Genomic DNA, 19,269 nt, shown 5'->3' on the forward strand with positions numbered 1-19,269 from the left:
CTATAAGCTGAAGACTCAGAAAAGCTTGTGGTGCATGAATACCTTGGAGAAATCGCAGGTTCAGTTCCAGATCACCGCAATAAAGTGAGTATCACAATAAAGCTAGTCAAATGAGTTTTTTGGTTTCCCAGTATTTATACTGACTGCACTTTATGAAGTATACAGTAATATTATGTGAAAAAATAATGTACATAACTTAATTTAAAATACTTTATTGCTAACAAATGCTACCATCATCTGAGCTTCCAGTGAATCATAATCACTGAGCACAGAGCACCATGACAAATAAAATAATCATGAAAAAGTTTGAAATATTGTGAGAGTTACCAAAATATTCACAGAGACATGCAATGACCAAATGCTGTTGGAAAACATGGCATGAATCGACGTGTTCAATGCAGGGTTGCCACAAACCTTAAATATGTGAAAAAAAGAGTGTTTGTGAAACACAGTAAGTGAAGGGAAATAAAATGAGGTATGCCTATGTAAGTCTGTGTCTATAGGCTTGACAACTGGGGGCTAATCATATAAGTCCCAGTCTGAGTCTGAAGGCCTCAGAACCAGAAGGAGCAATGTCTGAGGGCAGAAGATGGATGTCCTGGTCCCAGTAAAGAGAGCAAGTTTCATATTCCTCTGCCTTGTTCTATTTGGACTTTCAGTGCATTGGATGATGCCCACCAGCATTGATTAGAGTAATCTGTTTTAGTCTAGCAGTTAAATGCTAATCTCTCTTCTGGAGACATCCTCACAGACACACCCAGAAATAATGTTTTAGCAGTTATCCAAGCAACCAATATCATAGTCAAATTACACATAAAGGGCGCCTGGGTGGCTCAGTTGGTTAAGCGACTGCCTTCGGCTCAGGTCATGATCCTGGAGTCCCGGGATCGAGTCCCGCATCGGGCTCCCTGCTCAGCAGGGAGTCTGCTTCTCCCTCTGACCCTCTCCCCTCTCGTGCTCTCTATCTCTCATTCTCTCTCTCTCAAATAAATAAATAAAATCTTTTAAAAAAATTACACATAAAATTAACCACCACTCTCCCCTTGGATGATGGGTTTCCTTTTGGAAGTCTCACACCTGAGCATTTGCTTCAGAGGACACAGGACAACTGCTGGCATTTCACACCATCTGCTATTTGGTGATTAACTCCTCCAACTTTCAAGGAGCTGTGTGATTCCTTTCCCGCCAAAGCAAAAAGGATGGGAGACAGCCCCACCTGCCAGGATGCTCTACCTGGCAGAAGGCCCACCTCATTAATGCACTTCGGCAGCATTCAGGAAACAAACAATTTTGACTCAACTTATTTTAAGACATGCACTGGTTATAAAAGCATTTGGATGAGCCAAGAGTACTTAGTTCCCTCTCCAGGTCACATCAACAAAAGCTTAGAATAAAATACATTTGGCTGTACTCTGGCTGCTGCACAGATAGGAATAAAGAAAGTATTAATGACTCCTAAAAATAAGTCTTTCTGGTTTATTTGTACCTCTGCAAGGCAGTCAGATGTTGCTGGAGCCTGATAGTGATGAAGCTAAGTGAAGTCCTCTAGTCCTGCTCAGCTTGCCTTCCTGCCTTGAAAGGATATAATTCAACTGACCATGAGATGCAGATGGTGCCCTCCCTCTAAGTTCTGAGACCTAAATGGGAGCATGAACCTCCTGGATGTCTTTAGAATCTTTTTCTGAGTCAACATTCCTCAGAGATCCTATTGCCATGAAGGGATGCGAACACAGTAAACCAGTGTCTGAATCAAATTCAGTAGCAATGAATTTAACTTCACAACCACAGAACTGGGTAATTTGATCAATTGGAAACTGGTTTCCATTGCCCTTTGGCTTTTTTGTATCTCATCATGGCAGGTATGTATTAAGAGGAAAATAGAAGGGATGCCTGGGGGCATTACTAAAGGAAATTTTTAATCAAATTGTCTTTTTTTGTTATTGAATTGTATGAGTTCTTTATATATTTTGGATATTAGTCCTTTACTATATATATGATTTGCAAATATTTTATCACATTCAATAGGTTGCTTTTTCATTTTGTTTGGTTTCCTTTTCTGTGCAAAAAAAAAAAAAAAAAAAAGCCTTTTAGTATGATGCAGCCCCAGTTATTTATTTTCGTTTTTGTTAGTTTGGGTTTTGGTGTTGGATTCAAAATATCATTACCAAGACCTATGTCAAGGAACTTACAGCTTATGTTTTCTTCTAAGAGTTGTATGATTTCAGGTCTTATATTTAAGTGCTTAATCCATTTTGAGTTAATTTTTGTGTGCATGTAAGATAGTGGTCAACTTTCATTTTTTTGCATATGGCTGTCCAGTTTTCCCAGCATCATTTATTGAAGAAACTGTCTTTCCCCATTGTATATTCTTGGCTCCTTTGTCATTAATTAATTCAGTATATATGCATGGGTTTATTTATGGGACTTCTATTCTGTTCCATTGATCTGTGTCTGTTTTTTCCAAAAGCCATTGGAATTTTGATAGAGATTGCATTGAATCTTTAGATTGCTTTGGATAGTATGGACATTTAAAAAATAGTGATTCTTGGGGCGCCTGGGTGGCTCAGTTGGTTGAGCGACTGCCTTCGGCTCAGGTCATGATCCTGGAGTCCCGGATCGAGTCCCACATCGGGCTTCCTGCTCAGCGGGGAGTCTGCTTCTCCCTCTGACCCTCTTCCCTCTGGTGCTTTCTATATCTCATTGCCTCTCTCTCTCAAATAAATAAATAAAATCTTAAAAAAATAAATAAAAATAGTGATTCTTTCAATCCATGAGCATGGAATATTTTTTCATTTATTTGTGTCTTCTTCAGTTTATTTAGTTAATGTCTTACAGTTTTCAAAATACAGATCTTTGGTTAAATTTACATCTAGGTATTTAAGTAAACTAAACAGGGAGCAAAATAGGAAAGAGGAATCAAGAACATTATTGATATTAAGCAAAATACACAGTTTTAAAGGAGATCAAGAGCTGGTTTGAAAACCTCTGGGAGAGTCTAAGACTGTGCTTTCCAACAACAGTTGGCCATGAGCTGTAGGTAAACTAATGAGTACTCAAAATGTGACTACTCCAAACTAAAAAGTGAGGTTAGCATAAAATATACATTGGATATTGAAGACACTATGAAACTATCCCATACTAATTTATTAAAACATTTCACTAATTATTTTTCACATTGATTGCATGTTTAAATGATGATATTTTGGATAAATTTTGTTAAATAAAATATTATTAAATTTAATTTTAAGTTTCTTTTAACTTTTTAAAATGTGAGTCCTAGTTGGTTAAGTGCCCAACTCTTGATTTCAGCTTAGGTCTTGATCTCAGGGTCATGATTTCAGCCCCACATTGGGTTCCGTGCTGATCATGAAACCCACTTAAAGAAAGATGCAAGTCCTAGGAAATTTACAATTACACCCTTGGTTCGCATTCTATTTCTGTTAGATAGTATGATAAAAGGAGAACAAGGAGTGTTAATTGAAAATAAACACTTTGGAAAATGAAGAGAACACAGTGCTACACAGAGGAAACAGTTACACAGTTTAAAAGAAATGTAAAACAGAGGAAAGAGCTAATACAGAGATTGTGCTGTTGTCTGTCCAGTTCATGGATATATTTTGTTTGGTCAGTAGAGTTCTAAAGTTCAAAATGTTTTAATTATACATTTAATTTTAAATGAATTTCTTGTCAACTTTTAAAAAATATTGGAAACTTTCATATAAAAATTCAGATCTCCTGTTTGAAAAATAAAAATACCTGGCAAAATCTTTCCTGTGTTCCATCAAAGTAAGATTTGGCCAACATTGAAAGTGGTTCTCTCACAGGCAATTTATGTACTTTGCCATAATCTCCATCATGACCTGTTGTATGCTGGAGCCTGAAAATAAAGGTTGGCTGCTTTTTACTAGTCAAGCATGTAGTCATGCTTCTTGCTGTATACTTATGAGGGAAAAAAAGTATATATGGTATATATATATGAGGGAAAAAAAGTATATATATCAGAGTCATTCACTGAAATTCTTGATGTGGCTCAGTATTTTTGTTTTTGTTTTGTTGTTGTTGTTGTTCATTGCATTTGCAACCCCTACCCTATGGCATAGGAGAGGATGGTGCAGCGCCAAGAAGAGCTAAGAGTAAATCTTGGCATTCATACAGAGTACAAGTTTCTCAGAGTTAGGAGCACTAGATAAGGAAAAATAGAAACAGAAATTTCTGCAATGGGGAAAATAATATTGAAGGGTGATCAAAGATAACTATTTCTGTGGGTCCTAATATATCTTTTCAATTTATCTTTATAAGAACAATTAAAAATAATCCACAGATCAGGAACAGAAAGCAATATCCCTCTTAATATGATAGAATAACAGTTTCAGATATTGAAAGAGATACGGGAAGAAGTATCAGATCTCAACATCAGAAGGAAGCTGAACATATCACAGAAAATGGAGGGGTGGACTTGAAGTTTATTTTGGTACATGTGAGGTACTGTTATTGAGTAGATTATCAAATTCCTAAGAAAAACACAACAGGTTAGTGTAACCTCCTTCCTTCACAGAAACTTCTCATGAAATTGAGTAAAGTGAAGCACAACTGACATTATCCACCAGATGCCATTTTTCACCAAGCACATAGCTACTCTCCTGAATGAGGGGCTCATGGAGTGCTAGAAGAGCTAACAAACATCCCTCCTCATCAAGTAACCATAAAGGAATATGGAGGATGATCTTATTGTCATGATGATTATGATCCTCTTTAGAGGCTTCCATTCTACTCACAATGACTATATTTTATTCTTTTCATATGTGTTGTTCTGCAGGTGAAATATCATTAAATCATATAACTAAAAACTGTAGAAGAAACTATTTTTGGTTTGGAACATGCAATTAAAATTCTATGAGTAAAATCCATAGATACTAAATCTTTGTGTTTGAATTGATCTATATACACAAGCTATTAAGGATGCCTTAGTTTACAGTTTGGTAAAATGAAAATATAAAGGATATAGATTAGTGTTGTATAGAGCTATATTTTGAGTGAAAAAGAGATAAACATCCATAAAAGGAATAGTAAAGCATGCACTTTCAAGACAGAGTGGAAAGAAATTAAGTTAGAGAGGGAGGAAGGAATCTTGTTGGTTATGGTAAAGCATTCATGTCTGATACTCATCACCAGGGGAAAGAATTTTGAATGGTTAGAAGTACTGGAATGATTTAGACAGATATATTTTAGTAAGCCAATGCCAGGATATATGTATATAATGAACTTGAAATATAAGAGTTGGAGCGAAAAACCCAACAGGTGGAAACAGTTAGCAGTGCACAAGTTCAGGGACATTTTTGAGGTAGAGTCAATAGTAACATTTTTGAGGTAGAGTCAATAGTAACTAATCAATAGTAATAGTTTGATACAATGGAAGAAGCACTTTCCAGAAGTCAGAGGATCCCATTTCTAATCCCTTAACCTAGGAAAGTGACAGCATCTGTTTCTGTTTCTTCATCTACACATGAGCAAGATGGACTAGATGAGAAGTTTTGAAACTCTGGACTACAAATTATGTAGCTGAGAGGTGCAAAATACCATGTGAAATTATCTAAATGTGTGAATAAAGGACCATAAGTTTGTTCAGACTCTCATAGTGATATGTGAGCCCAAAATATGTAAGAACTGCTGTACAAGATTGTTTACCACTGAGATCTCTACGCTGGAACTTCTGACTCAGGGTCTCCAGAAATTTCCCATAATTCAGAAGTTTGTTTTGCTGAAGTGAAGGAAGAGGAATGGGATCTTGTTTTGTCATTTTTCACCTTATTATTTCACTTAAGCCCTTAAAGTAGTAATTTATCAGCAACTTGGACCAATTTTATTTAGGATTTGGACCTATAATACCAGCTCGGTATGATTACTCATATTTCTATCTTTTTGAAGATAAGATTTTTGGGGGGGTGTTGAGTTTGATAAGTTTTTTTATAGGTTTTGGATACTGGTCCTTTATCTGATAAGACATTTGCAAATATCTTCTCCCGTTCTCTAGGTTGTATTTTGTTTTTGTCTACTGTTCCTATGCTGAAATTTAAAATAGTTTTAAATTTATGGAAAAAATTACAAAGATACTAGAGGGAGTTCCCAATACACCACACCCAGTTTCCCCTGTTATTAATATCTTACATTAATATATACATTTGCCACAATTATTGAGCCAATATTGGTATATTATTGTTAACTCATGTCCAGTCTTCTTTCAGATTTCATCCATTTGCCCCTAATGCTCTTTTTCTATCCTGGGATGCCATCCAAGATACCACATTGGCTATGATGGTTTCAAAGACATTCCTTGCTCTGTCAATGGCATTGACGGTTCTGAACAGTACTGTTCAGGTTTTTGTAGAATTAGGATTTGTCTGGTGTTTTTCTTATGATTAAAAGGGGGTTATGGGTTTTTAGGAGGGAGATCACAGAGGTAAAGTGCCATTATCATCACATCATATAAAGGTACATACTATCAATATGACTTACAACTGTTGATATTGACCTTAATCACCTGGCTGAAGTAGTGTTTGTTAGTTTTCTCCACTATAAAATACCTCATTTTATCCCTTTCCATTATAAACTTCTTGGAAGGAAGTTACTATGCTCATCTTTGACCTAAGGGGTAAGAAGTTATGTTCCACCTCCATGAAGGTGGAATATCTATATAAATTATTTGGAGTTCTTCTGCATGGGAGATTTGTCTCTTTTCCCAATCTACTTAAGGTGAAGTTATATTCTGTTATACATCAAATTTTATCTGTTCATCAATTGATGGGCATTTGAGTATATCTGTATATCCATCTTTATAGCAGCACCACACCACACTGTCTTGGTTATTGTAGCTTAGTGGTAAGTTTTGAAATCAGAAGTGTGAGCTCTCTAAATTTGTTTTTCTTTCAAGATAGTTTTAGCTATTCTAGATTTCTTTAATTTCCCCATAAATTTTAGAAGCAATTTGTCAATTTCAGGGAAAAAGAGCCAGCTGGGGTTTTGATAAATATTGTACTGAATCTATAGATTATTTTGGAAAGCATTACCACCTTAAAAACATTGTCTCTGTTCATGAACATAGAATGCCTTTCCATTTGCTTAGATCTTCTTTCCTTTCTTTCAACATTTTTGTAGTTTTCAAAATACAATTCTTGCATTTATTTTGTTAAATTCATTCTTAAGTATTATATTCTTTTTGATACTTTTGAAAATGTAATTGTTTTCTTACTTTCCTTTTCAAGGCTTAATTTCTAGTTTATAGAAATGCAAATGTTGTTTGTATATTGATCTTGTATCCTGCAATCTTAATTCAATCATTCTAAATTTATTGACTTGTTTCATTACCTAATATGTGGCTTATCTTGCAGAAAGTCTCATGTGCACTTAAGAACAATGTGTATTCTGTTGTTGTTCAGTGGACTATTCTATAGATATCTACTAGATCTGGTCGCTTTGAAGTACTGTTCAAGTCTTCTGTTTCCCTGATAGACCTTCTATTTATAGTTTTTCTATCCATTTTTTAAAGTGAGTTATTAAATTACCTAACTATTGTTGAATCATCAGTTTTTCCCTTCAGATCTGTCAATTTTTGCTTTATGTATTTTAATGTTCTATTATTAGATGCATGCATGTTTATTATTACTGTGAATTTCTTGATGTGCTGACATATTTTATCATTATAAACATCCTTCTCTGTCTCTAATAACAGTTTTCTTTAATATATTTTTTCTTATATTAATATAACCAATCCAACTCTCTTTCCACCACTATTTGCATTATATATCTTATTTCATCCTTTCACTTCCAAATGATTTGTCTTTGAATCTAAATGGTGTCTCATATAGACAGTATATAGCAGGATCATGATCTTTTATCCTTTCTCCCACTTTTCTTATCCATGCATCTGTTGGTGGACATTTGTGTTGCTACCACAGGGAAAGGAGATAACCTCAGCTTGTGGACTCAGGAGAAACTCTCCCTAAAAGTAGATTCCCTATCCTGATTTGGCTCTAGGAACAACAGAAAAGCAAAAAAAGTCTTTCCTAAGAATGTAAAATCACAGACATGTAGCTAGAATTCACACCAACTATGTAGCCTAGGAATCCAGGTTTAAACTTTAAAGTTATAGAGACACCAGGCAGAGCCAGAGCAAAACCTGCTTAGAAAAACCTGTTTTAAATGTAAGCCTCAAAGAAATCCCACAGGAAAAAAAAAATCCAAGAAACATGAACTGAAATGAACAAATTACTTATTGAACAGAAAAGTAAATTAATTACCATGTAACCAAGTAAAACAAAACAACAAATTCTGCAAATTGCTCCCACAAAGATATCGGAAAGTTTTGGAAATTTAAATAAGTGGAAGATGACATTAAAAATTTAGTGAAGAAATGAGATGCTGTCAAATTTCATAAAGAATTAGAAAAAAGCAAAAAATAAGAAACAACCATTAAAGTTATGTAGTAGTAATAATTATAGTTATAGTAGTTATAGATGAATTAATAGCATATCAGAGCATTGGAAGGATCTACATAGCTAAATTGGGTTTACTGAGAACACTAATAAATAGTGAAGTGGACAAATCACTAGGAAAATTGTATACATTATACCAAACTGACTCACAAAGAAATAGACTATTTGAATGGTTCTATAACTTTTAAAGTAATAAACACTTTCTACCTTGCCTTTTTCTGTACCTAAAATGAACTATAAAATGTGTTCATCTCTTATTTCATTTTTGTCTTTTCACTAAAATGTCTGGTGAGGGAAACCACAAAACCTCTGCCTGAGATTTCATTACATTTGTTTGTCAAGTTCCATATGCAATTTTATAGAAAGCCAATAAAGTTAACTAAATTCTTATGAGTCATACTTAGCTACTTGTGATCAATACATTTAAAAGGAACTATCCTGAATTCTACAGATATATTTCCATATTGAGCTTTACTTAAAAAGTTATTTTATAAATACACATAAATTTGATATTTCCTTTTATACGTATCCCTGTATGTATTAGATATTGTCTTAAAGAATTTGTGAATGATTACTTGTTAGCTAATATTAATTATATATAAAATATTAGAAAATAAAATACTGAAAAATTATATCCTACAATATGGCAATAAAACAAATATAAATATATTTAAATAAAATTTTTTATCTTTCTATTCAGAAAACAAAACAACTTGCTTGAAGATGATATTAAACCCAAAAATATTGCAAATGAATTTTTTATACTTCCAAATATGCACAGCTCATTAGCATAAGGGTCTTTGGTAAGTCAACTGTTCACCAATTTCTGACTCTTTCATTATTCTAAGTAATGGTCAAGTTGCTCACAGCTTTTTCAAAGCTACCTATTCTGTAACATACATCCAAACAATAGAGTTAAAACACCCATGTGTCTAATACCAAAACCATTATCCCTTTTTGCCGTGCACAATGATGCTATAATCAATCTCATGACCATCTGCCATAAATCAACAGAAGATAGACATTCCTTTACACAGCATTTATACCCAAGTTGGTACTCACAGCTGGAGAAAATCAGAGGGCAGGAGTGCTCATCCATGGGGAAGTTGTGCAGCTGCAGCTGGCATTCTGCATTTATAGTGAGCCTGCAGGAGAGCCAAGGGTCACTCTTGAGGTCTGCCAGGAGCAACCCAGAAAAGTCCCAGATCAAAGCCAAGGAGCAGTCACTTTACCACAACTGGGGAGTGAGAGCAGTGCACTTAACTCACTCTTGGCAGTGGTGCCTTTTAGGGATACCATTTAGTGGCTTTTGGGTTATTTTGTTCTGTTTTTAACTATTGGTAGCAGAGAGAACTTCAGTTAGTAAAACTCCAAATATGTCTAGAAATACAAGCAAAGTCAGAGAGGAGACAAATAAAAACAACTGTTATTTTATGTCTTTGTCTTCAATCTGTTTGACTGAATTAAAACCTTCCTCCATTTTGAAACTGGTGTATTTGTCTAGGTAGGTATAATGCAAAACTAATCCACTTGTAGAATGGACTTCATATTTAGACAACTCTCTCATTAGACTAAGCAGGTGGTGGCTATACAAGTGTGTGCACTGCATCCTTCCAGAGCACACAGCTCTGGGGCCAGAGTTCCTATGAAGGATCCCAGGATAGGCCATGTCCCCGTTCTGGTTTGCTGAGGCTCACCTTTACTTCAGAGTCTCATCCGCACTCCATTAAGACTGATGTGGAAACACCTGTTACAGACTCTGTCTCTCTAACTATAATCCATCAGCAGAGTTCCCTGCTGTGGATTTGTTGTTGTTGTTCTCTGCCTGCCAAAATTATTATTTCCCTGAAAGTTGAAATTCTCTAATCTTCCACTTCTTTTGATTTTAATCAGTACTTTTATTTGTGCTGTGGATACTTGTTTACCATTCTGAGTTACAGACTTCTCTGCATGGCCACAATTCACCTGCAATTAAGAGTTCATGTACTGAATGTGGGGGTGGGAGAGGAGACGTGCCCAGGGGCTGGTGGTGGGCTTTACTGAGCCAGGAAGATACATGTGTCAGAAGAATTAGACAAGTCACAGTCTCCTGAGGCATGCTGAATTTGCAATGCCTTTCAGACCCTCAGGAGGAGACATCCCATAGGCAGGTGGCTCCAAACATCTGGAGTCCAGAAGGAAAGTTCTGGGTTGGAGGTAGGCATGTGGGAAGCCTCAGCATAGATATGGGAATGGATGAACTAAGTCAGCAGGAGGGAAGAAAGTGAGTGAAGTAATGAGGAAGTCCCGAGGCAGAAAGAACAGTGGGAGAAAAGACTGCACAAAAGCAGAAGCAGGAGACATAGAGAGGAGCCATGGTGCTATAAAGGTGGTGAGAGAAAGTGTTAGAAGAGAGTGAGCACATATAGTGTTCCTAAGGGATGGCGGGCAGTGGGGACAACAGTGTCTGGAGGGTACTGTCCTGATCCTAATGCTAGACAAACAGAAAGGCTGGCCAAGGTACAGGGCATTCCTGTGGTATGTTACAGCTGGGTGTTCAGTTAGACTTGGGCCATGCTAGTGGAAAGACTTCTGAGAGATACAGACACAGGTTCAAACTCTGATAACACTAGTTCCCAGTGGTGACTTTGGACAGGCAAGTCAGTTCACTTCTTTGAAGTGCAGTTTCTCTTACCTTGCCCAGCTTTGTAAGGACTGCCTGGCCCACAGGAAGTCTTATTACACTGTAGCTGCCACTTCCATTAGGGATGCATTGGGGAATACCTTTTGTGCTCTTTTTTTCCTGTAGTCTTAAATTTGGCTATGATTACATTTGTTAATTGGTACACCAAGATATCTTTATTTTCTTAGCTGAGTGGACCCATGGGTTAAATATATTAAAGATAATTGCACAGTCCACTTCCAGCAGAAATGGGTTCTGATGAAGGAATGAGTTTATATTCATTGTAGATCATTTGTATGCCTTTATTTTCACACATAGTGGCATTAGGACAAACTTTTTCAGGATGCTGTAGCATGTCAAACGTGAGAAGTGACAGAACGCAGAAATGAAAATAGGGTCCCATCTCTACAATGATCTAAATTATCAGCCCATCAGTGATTAAAAATCCACCACATCTCACCTTAAAGTATAAAGGATTTTCCCATCATTCCAAATTCTGAGTAGCTGATTGGGGGTGGTGATCCAGTGAGCCTCTGCAGTTTTAGAATTACGGAAGATTGTGTCTGGAATCCATATTAATCCCACCATGTTGCTGTTCAGAGTGAGTATTTTCATAGTACTGTTGAATCGAAGGCGACTGTCTGTCCAGGTCTGAGCAAAAAATATGTCAATTTGGTATTCCTGAAACAGAGCAAAAGGAGAGGCAAAGTGGTTCTATCAATGAATTTTCCGTATGTTTCATTTTCTTTGTCAAAAGTTTGGGTTTCCTCCATGTTTACCTCCTTAACCCCCACGTCCCTTTCTGTTAGAGCTTAGTATAGTGCATGGCTCAATATGGTAAACATTTTAACAAATGATAACCAGTTTATTAGTCAATAATGTGATAACATATGTACAAAAGATTCTGTAAGTCTTAAATTGTAATAAACACATAAAATGTGATAAGGGGTCAAGTGGTAGTAGACTATAATTCAAAGCACAGAATCAGATTCCCCTGCATTCACAAGTCCAAGCTTTAACTGGTAATATTACCTATTGAAGCCTCATTCTAATCTGTACAATGGGTGGAATGCTCACCTCCTAAATGGGTTATAAAGAAGAAAGGAAATGATTACATGAAAAACCCTTAATGTCTGGCATAGATCCATACAGTATTAGCTTATATAATAATGATCATTTTCACTTAAAAGCCTTATCAAACAACACAATCTAAATCAAAAAGAAAAGTAAGAAACAAGCAACAACAAAGAACTATAAAGGTAACAGACACCCAAGCCAAATGCTGATTCAACAGAAGGCTGGTGAGGTTCACATGACCTCTGTAATTAGAAACCTTTTGGTATTCCCAGCACAGAATAAAGCTTTGCTGCAACCATTAGATGTTGGATAGGACTAATTTCACCAAGAGACCTAAATAAATGTCCTGAGGGACACCTGGGTGGCTCAGTCAGTTGAATGTCTACTTTTGGCTCTGGTCCTGATCTCAGGGTCCTGGGATCGAGCCCTACATGGGGCTCTCTGTTCAGCAGGGAGCCTGTTTCTCCCTCTCCCTCTGTGCTCTCCCTCTGTCTCTCAAGTAAATAAATAAAATCTTAAAAAAAAATAAAAGAAATATTCAGAGACTGGACCACTTCAGAGGCCCTTTCCTTAAACACAGTTTAAAGGATTATCATCAATTAGGCCCATAGTAAAGTGGATCTAGAAGCAGACTGTTAGAGATTTTTATACCTTTCAGTTTTATTTACATATTATATATAATAATGAATTACTATTACTGAGTGTGGGTTCAGTAATTCTCAATAAATCCCATATTTATCCTTACCATCGAGTTTCCAGTTAAAGAACCTTTCTGAGGTAGTTAATTCAACTGACCAGATCTTGATTTTTATTAACTGATCCATTCATTTACATCTCTTTGCTGCACTGAGTATGCCATGCCCTGCAAACCACTGAAGACCCAGCACTGCCCCGACAAGAAAACTCCCTCCCTTCATGGAGTTTATATTTTAGTCTGGGAATTAAACATACAATTAAGGTGAAAAAACAGCAAGTTTGATGGTCACACATAGCAACCAGAAAAATGAAGTCGGTGTATCAATTAGGATTCCAGCTAGAAAAGACAAAAAACATCCAAGTTTTTAATGTGGAAAGAATTATGTATAGGGAATCTGAGTCTTGCTTAAGCATTTGACCAGCTGCAGGAGCAAATACCAGGGAAGCAGAAGCTGGGGGCAGGTAATTGTGGGAGCTTCCAGAGTTGAATGAAATCTCAACATCCAGAGGGGCCCAGTGCAAGTCCTCCCCTCTGTCCATGTGTCTGCCTAAACATGCCTTTGGGGGATAATAGCCTGTCTCATTATCACCTTCCAGAACTTTGCACGTGTCTCTCATTAACAGACTCTGACCTTGGAATTGTACAGAGAGAGAGAAATAAAGAGGAAGTTTGTGTGTGTGTGTATACATGTGTGTTATTTCCTGTTGTATACTGACTAATTTTAAAATGGGTTTGGGGGCACCTGACTGACAACCTAAGGTTGACTAAGGATTAGTGAAACCATAGAAAGGGAAACCACAGATAAGGGGGGGGGGAACCACTGTAATCAGAAACCATCTGTGATGCTACAGCTTGCAGAGTGAGGCATGGATTCCTGTCCCCACCCCCAGTATTACTTTCTTATAAGGGAAAAGAGCACACCATGATGCTCTGGGGTTGGGGACAGTGGGGCTTGGGGGAATGCTCTCTTTATTCTGAAGCCCTGCCACAAACTCTAACTCAAGAGGGTATAATGCAGATGGTGTGTGTGGTGCATGGGGTAGATGTTTTATTGTGTCTACATTTGACTAAATGTTGAAGAAACACTTCCCACCCACAGAGAAATATTTTTATGTTTCTCAAACTTTCTTTGTTATGTCATTAAACATTTTTCCTTTCTGCAAGAAAAAAAATCACTTACAAATAAATATTTTATATAATTCATAAATAGCTGTGAAATTAATGTGTTTAAAATACTAATAAATGTAACACATGGTAAATGTGCAGAATCCCCCAGTTTAAAACATCATGCTTGTGGAGAGCCTATGTTCATAATTTGTTTTAATAATTGGAGAGCTTAATGATTCCTAAATAGGCCATGAATTATTGTAGCATGTGGAGCATTTTGACAAAACAGAAGAAAAATTATGCTTCTTAATGATATCAATTTGTAACTTCTAAAACTCAGAAAATTACTTTCTAACACTTTCCTTTTCCTTTACCATAGATAGAAGAGGGTCAAATGGAAAAATGATTAATAAAGGACAGGGACTTGGAGATTGGGTTTACAGCAGACACACACTCCCAGGGGGCAGAGGCTCTTTTCCTCAGGTTCTGAGCACTTTAGCACCACACCTGGTACTGGTGCATAAATATATTAGTAAATGAAGCCACTGGAAGTTTTCGTTATAAAATGGTAATCACAGGCCCATGCCAATTAAAGGCTGCTCAGATATCTCAGCCAAGGGCAAAATGTCAGTTGAGATTGTCAGAAATAAAACACAAAGTTATCCAAAGGTGTTTGTAACATTTGTCCTTAAACACAGTTTTCTGCCACTTTCAGGTTTCCATTTGAAAATGCACCTATCCTTGTTACCCAAACTCTCACTGTCTCAATATTCACTCTAACAGTTCACAAACAGTATTATCCAAATTTACTATCAAGTAGAAAATCTGCTATATTGAATCTTTATGTGCACATTAGCAAAACTTTTAAGAGATAGGTGAAGGATGAAAGTGTGTCTGGTACTATGTAAGTTATTTGTGAAAACAGCTATAAGAATTCTTTTTATTTTGTTCATGGCCTTGTCCATGTGACTTAATAGCAAAAATGACATCAGCAGAAACTTGGAAAGTCTTGAGGGCTGGGTTTGGCCCCTCTTGCTGCTCTTGGGAACCCTGTAACCACCAAATGAGTGAGTCTAGGCCAATCTGTTAGAAATAAGACAAATGCCCAGACATGTTCATGGCCCCAGCTCAAGTCAAGCCAACACCCAGACAGGTGAGTAATGCCATCATTGACTAGCCAGCCCTGGCCTGGCCATCCTCGATCAGACAACTTGCCCAACCAATCCAAGAATCATGAGGAATAATAAAAACCCACTAGATTTTAGGATGGTTTGTTACACAGCAAGCTGACTGATAGGCTCATACATCAAATGTTATATTTGTTGCATTATGTTTTTCAATTCCCTTCCCTTTCCTGAAAAGTTTAACTCCTAAAGTTTGTGATATTCATGTCTTCAAACCTATCAAACCTATTGCAAAACTGAGCCCAATTTTAGGTAGTATCTTTATTATCTTTTAAATATTATCTCTCTATTCTTTACATCATAACATGTATTCTTTGCAGCTTGCAGAGTGGGACATGGACTCTTTGTATTGGGGAGGAAAATTATAATTCATAACCAGTACAGTACTCAGATAGCCTTTCTGGGTTGTTATATAGGTGTTTAATAGTATTTCATTGTTTTTTAGGGAAATTGGAATTTCTTTTTTTTAATTTAATTTCAATTAGCCACCATATAGTACATACTTAGTTTCAGATGTTGTGTTCAACAATCCATCAATTGTGTATAACACCCAGTGTTCATCACGTCATGTGCCTCCTTAATACCTATAACCCAATTACCCCATCCCTCCACACACTTCCCCTCCAGCAACCCTCAGTTGTTTTTCCTATAGTTAAGAGTCTCTCATGGCTTTTCTCCCTCTTTGATGACTTCCCAATCAGTTTTCCCTCCCTTCCCCAATAATCATCTGTGCTATTTCTTATATTCCAAGTGTGAGTGAAACCATAAGATGATTGTCTTTCTCTGATTGACTTACTTCATTTAGCAAAATACCCACCAGTTCTATCCACATTGATGTAAAAGATAAGTATTCATCCTTTCTGATAACTGAGTAATATTCCACTCTGTGTGTGTGTGTGTGTGTGTGTGTGTGTGTCTATATATATATATATACCACATCTTCTTTATCCATTCATCTGTCAATGGACATCTCATCTCAGCTCTTTCCACAGTTTGGCTGTTGTGGACATTGCTGCTATGAACATTGGGGTGCAGGTGCCCCTTTAAATCACTAAATTTGTATCTTTGGGTAAATACCCAGTAGTGCAATTGTTGGGTCTTAGGGTAGCTCTATTTTTAACTTCTTGAGGAAACTCCATACTGTTTTCCAGGGTGACTGTACCAGCTTGCATTCCCACCAACAGTGTAAGAGGGTTCCCCTTTCTCCATACCCTTGCCAACATTTGTTGTTTCCTGTCTTGTTAATTTTTGCCATTTGGACAGGTATGTGGTGGTATCTCATTGTGGTTTTGACTTGTATTTCCCTGATGCCAAGGGATGTAGAGCATTTTTTCATGTGTCCGTTGGTCATTTGTCTCTCTTCTTTGAAGAAATATCTGTTCATGTCTTCTGCCCATTTCTTGACTGGATTCTTTGTTTTTTCAGTGTTCAGTTTCACAAGTTCTTTATAGATCTTGGATACTAACCCTTTATCTGGTATGTCATTTGCAAATATCTTCTCCCAGTCCATAGGTTGCCTTTTAGTTTTGTTGATTGTTTCTTTTGCTATGCAGAAGTTTTTTATTTTGGTGGAGTCCCAATAGTTCATTTTTGCTTTCATTTCCCTTGCTTTGGAGAGGTGTCTAGCAAGACATAGCTGCAGCTGAGGTCGAAGAAGTTGCTGTTTGTGTTCTCCTCTAGGATTTTGATGGATTCCTGTTTCACATTTAGGTCTTTCATCCATTTAGAGTTTATCTTTTTTTTAAGATTTTATTTATTTATTTGACAAAGAGAGACACAGCAAGAGAGGGAACACAAGTAGGGGGAGTGGGAGAGGGAGAAGCAGGCTTCCCGCTGAGCAGGGAGCCGGATGTAGGGCTTGATCCCAGGACCCTGGGATCATGACCTGAGCCGAAGGCAGATGCTTAATGACTGAGCCACCCAGGCGCCCCATTTAGAGTTTATCTTTGTGTGTGGTGGAAGAAAATGGTCCAGTTTCATTCTTCTACATGTGGCTGTCCAATTTTCCCAGCACCATTTATTAAAGAGACTGTCCTTTTCCCATTGGATATGCTTTTCTGCATTGTTGAAGATTAGTTGACCATAGAGTTGAGGGTCCATTTCTGGTTTCTCTATTCTGTTCCAATGATCTATGTGTCTGTTTCTGTGCCAGTACCATACTCTCTTGATGAACACAGCTTTGTACTATAGCTTGAAGTCCAGAATTGTGATGCCACTAGCTTTGGTTTTTCTTTTTCAACATTCATCTGGCTATTTGGGATCTTTTCTGGGTCCATACAAATCTTAGAATTATATGTTGCAGCCCTGTGAAAAATGTTGATGATATTTTGATAGGGACTACATTGAATGTGTATATTGCTTTGGGTAGCATAGACTTTTAAACAATATTTATTCTTCCAGTCCATGAGCATGGCATGTTTTTCCATTTCTTTGTGTCTTCTTCAATTTCTTTCATAAGTATTCTGTAGTTTTTGGAGTACAGATCCTTTACCACTTTGGCTAGGTTTATTCCTAGGTATCTTATGGGTTTTGGTGCTATTGTAAATGGGATCAATTCTTTAATTCCTCTTTCTGCTGTCTCATTGTTAGTATATAGAAATACAACTGATTTCTGTGCATTGATTTTCTATCTTGCCACTTTCCTGAATTCCTGTATGAGTTCTAGCAATTTTGAGGTGGAGACTTTTGGATTTTCCACATAAAGTATCATGTCATCTGTGAAGAGTGAGAGTTTGACTTCTTTGCCAACTTGAATGCCTTTTATTTCTTTTTGTTGTCTGATTGCTGAGGCTATATTGAACAACAGTCATGAGAGTGGGCATTTCTGTCATGTTCCTGACCTCAAGGGAAAAACTCTCAGTTATTCCCCATTGAGAGTAATATTTGCTGTGGACTTTTGTAGATGGTTTTTATGATATTGAGGTATGTTCCTTCTATCCCTACACTGTAGAATTTTAATCAAGAAAGGATGCTGCATTTTGGCAAATGCTTTTTCTGTATCAATTGAAAGGATAATATGGTTCTTGTCCTTTCTTTTATTAATGTGCTCTATCACATTGATTGATTTGTGAATGTTGAACCATGCTTGCAGCCCAGGAATAAATCCCACTTGGTCATGGTGAATAATCCTTTTAATGTACGGTTGGATCCTATTGGCTAATATCTTGATGAGAATTTTGGCATCCATGTTCACAGGAATATTGGTCTGTAGTTCTCCTTTTTGATGGGGTCTTTGTCTGATTTGGGGATCAAGGTAATGCTGGCCTCAGAGAACGAGTTTGGAAGTTTTCCTCCCATTTCTATTTTTTTTTTTTTTTTTGAAACAGCTTCAAAAGAATAGGTATTAGTTTTTTAAATGTTTGGTAGAATTCCCCTGTAAAGCCATCCAGCCCTGGACTCTTTTTTGTTGGGAGATTTTTGATTACTTCCTCAATTTCCTTGCTGGTTATGGGTCTGTTCAGGTTTTCTATTCTTCCTGTTTCAGTTTTGGTAGTTTATATGTTTCCAGGAATTCATCCATTTCTTCCAGATTGTCTAATCTGTTGGCATTTGGTTGCTCATAATATGTTCTTACAATTGTTTGTATTTCCTTGATATTGGTCGTGATCTCCCCTCTTTCATTCATGATTTTATTAATTTGGGTCCTTTCTCTTTTCTTTTTGATAAGTATGGCTAGGGGTTTATCAATATTATTAATTCTTTAAAGAACCAGCTTCTAGTTTCATTGATCTGTTATACTGTTCTTTTGGTTTCTATTTCATTGATTTCTGCTCTAATTCTTTATTATTTCTCTTCTCCTGCTTGGTTTAGGCTTTATTTGCTGTTCTTTCTCTAGCTGATTAAGTTTAGATTGTGTATTTGAGATTTTTCTAACTTTTTGAGAAAGGCTTTTATTGGTATGTACTTCCCTCTTAGGACCACCTTAGTTGTATCCCAAAGGTTTTGAACATTTGTGTTTTCATTTTTATTTGTTTCCATGAATTTTTTAAATTCTTCTTTAATTTCCTGGTTGACCCATTCATTCTTTAGTAGGATGCTCTTTAACTTCCAAGA

General features: G+C 36.7%; 1 protein-coding gene across 4 annotated transcripts in view; it reads right to left on the reverse strand.

The window, feature by feature from the left end:
• Positions 1-19,269, reverse strand: part of GABRG3 (gamma-aminobutyric acid type A receptor subunit gamma3) — an 803,787-nt gene that overhangs the window by 338,193 nt on the left and 446,325 nt on the right. For all 4 annotated transcript variants that reach the window (XM_073887389.1, XM_073887388.1, XM_025852098.2 and 1 more), the window contains exons 4-5: positions 11,612-11,832; positions 9,552-9,634 (exon numbers count right to left, since the gene is read on the reverse strand). In XM_073887389.1, coding sequence (XP_073743490.1) covers positions 9,552-9,634; positions 11,612-11,832 — 304 coding nt within the window. The remainder of the gene's footprint in view (positions 1-9,551; positions 9,635-11,611; positions 11,833-19,269) is intronic.

The sequence above is a fragment of the Callorhinus ursinus genome, unplaced genomic scaffold (assembly GCF_003265705.2).
Source record: "Callorhinus ursinus isolate GAN/ISIS: 27379988/994484 unplaced genomic scaffold, GSC_fseal_2.0 scaffold78, whole genome shotgun sequence".
Taxonomy (NCBI): Eukaryota; Metazoa; Chordata; class Mammalia; order Carnivora; family Otariidae; genus Callorhinus; species Callorhinus ursinus.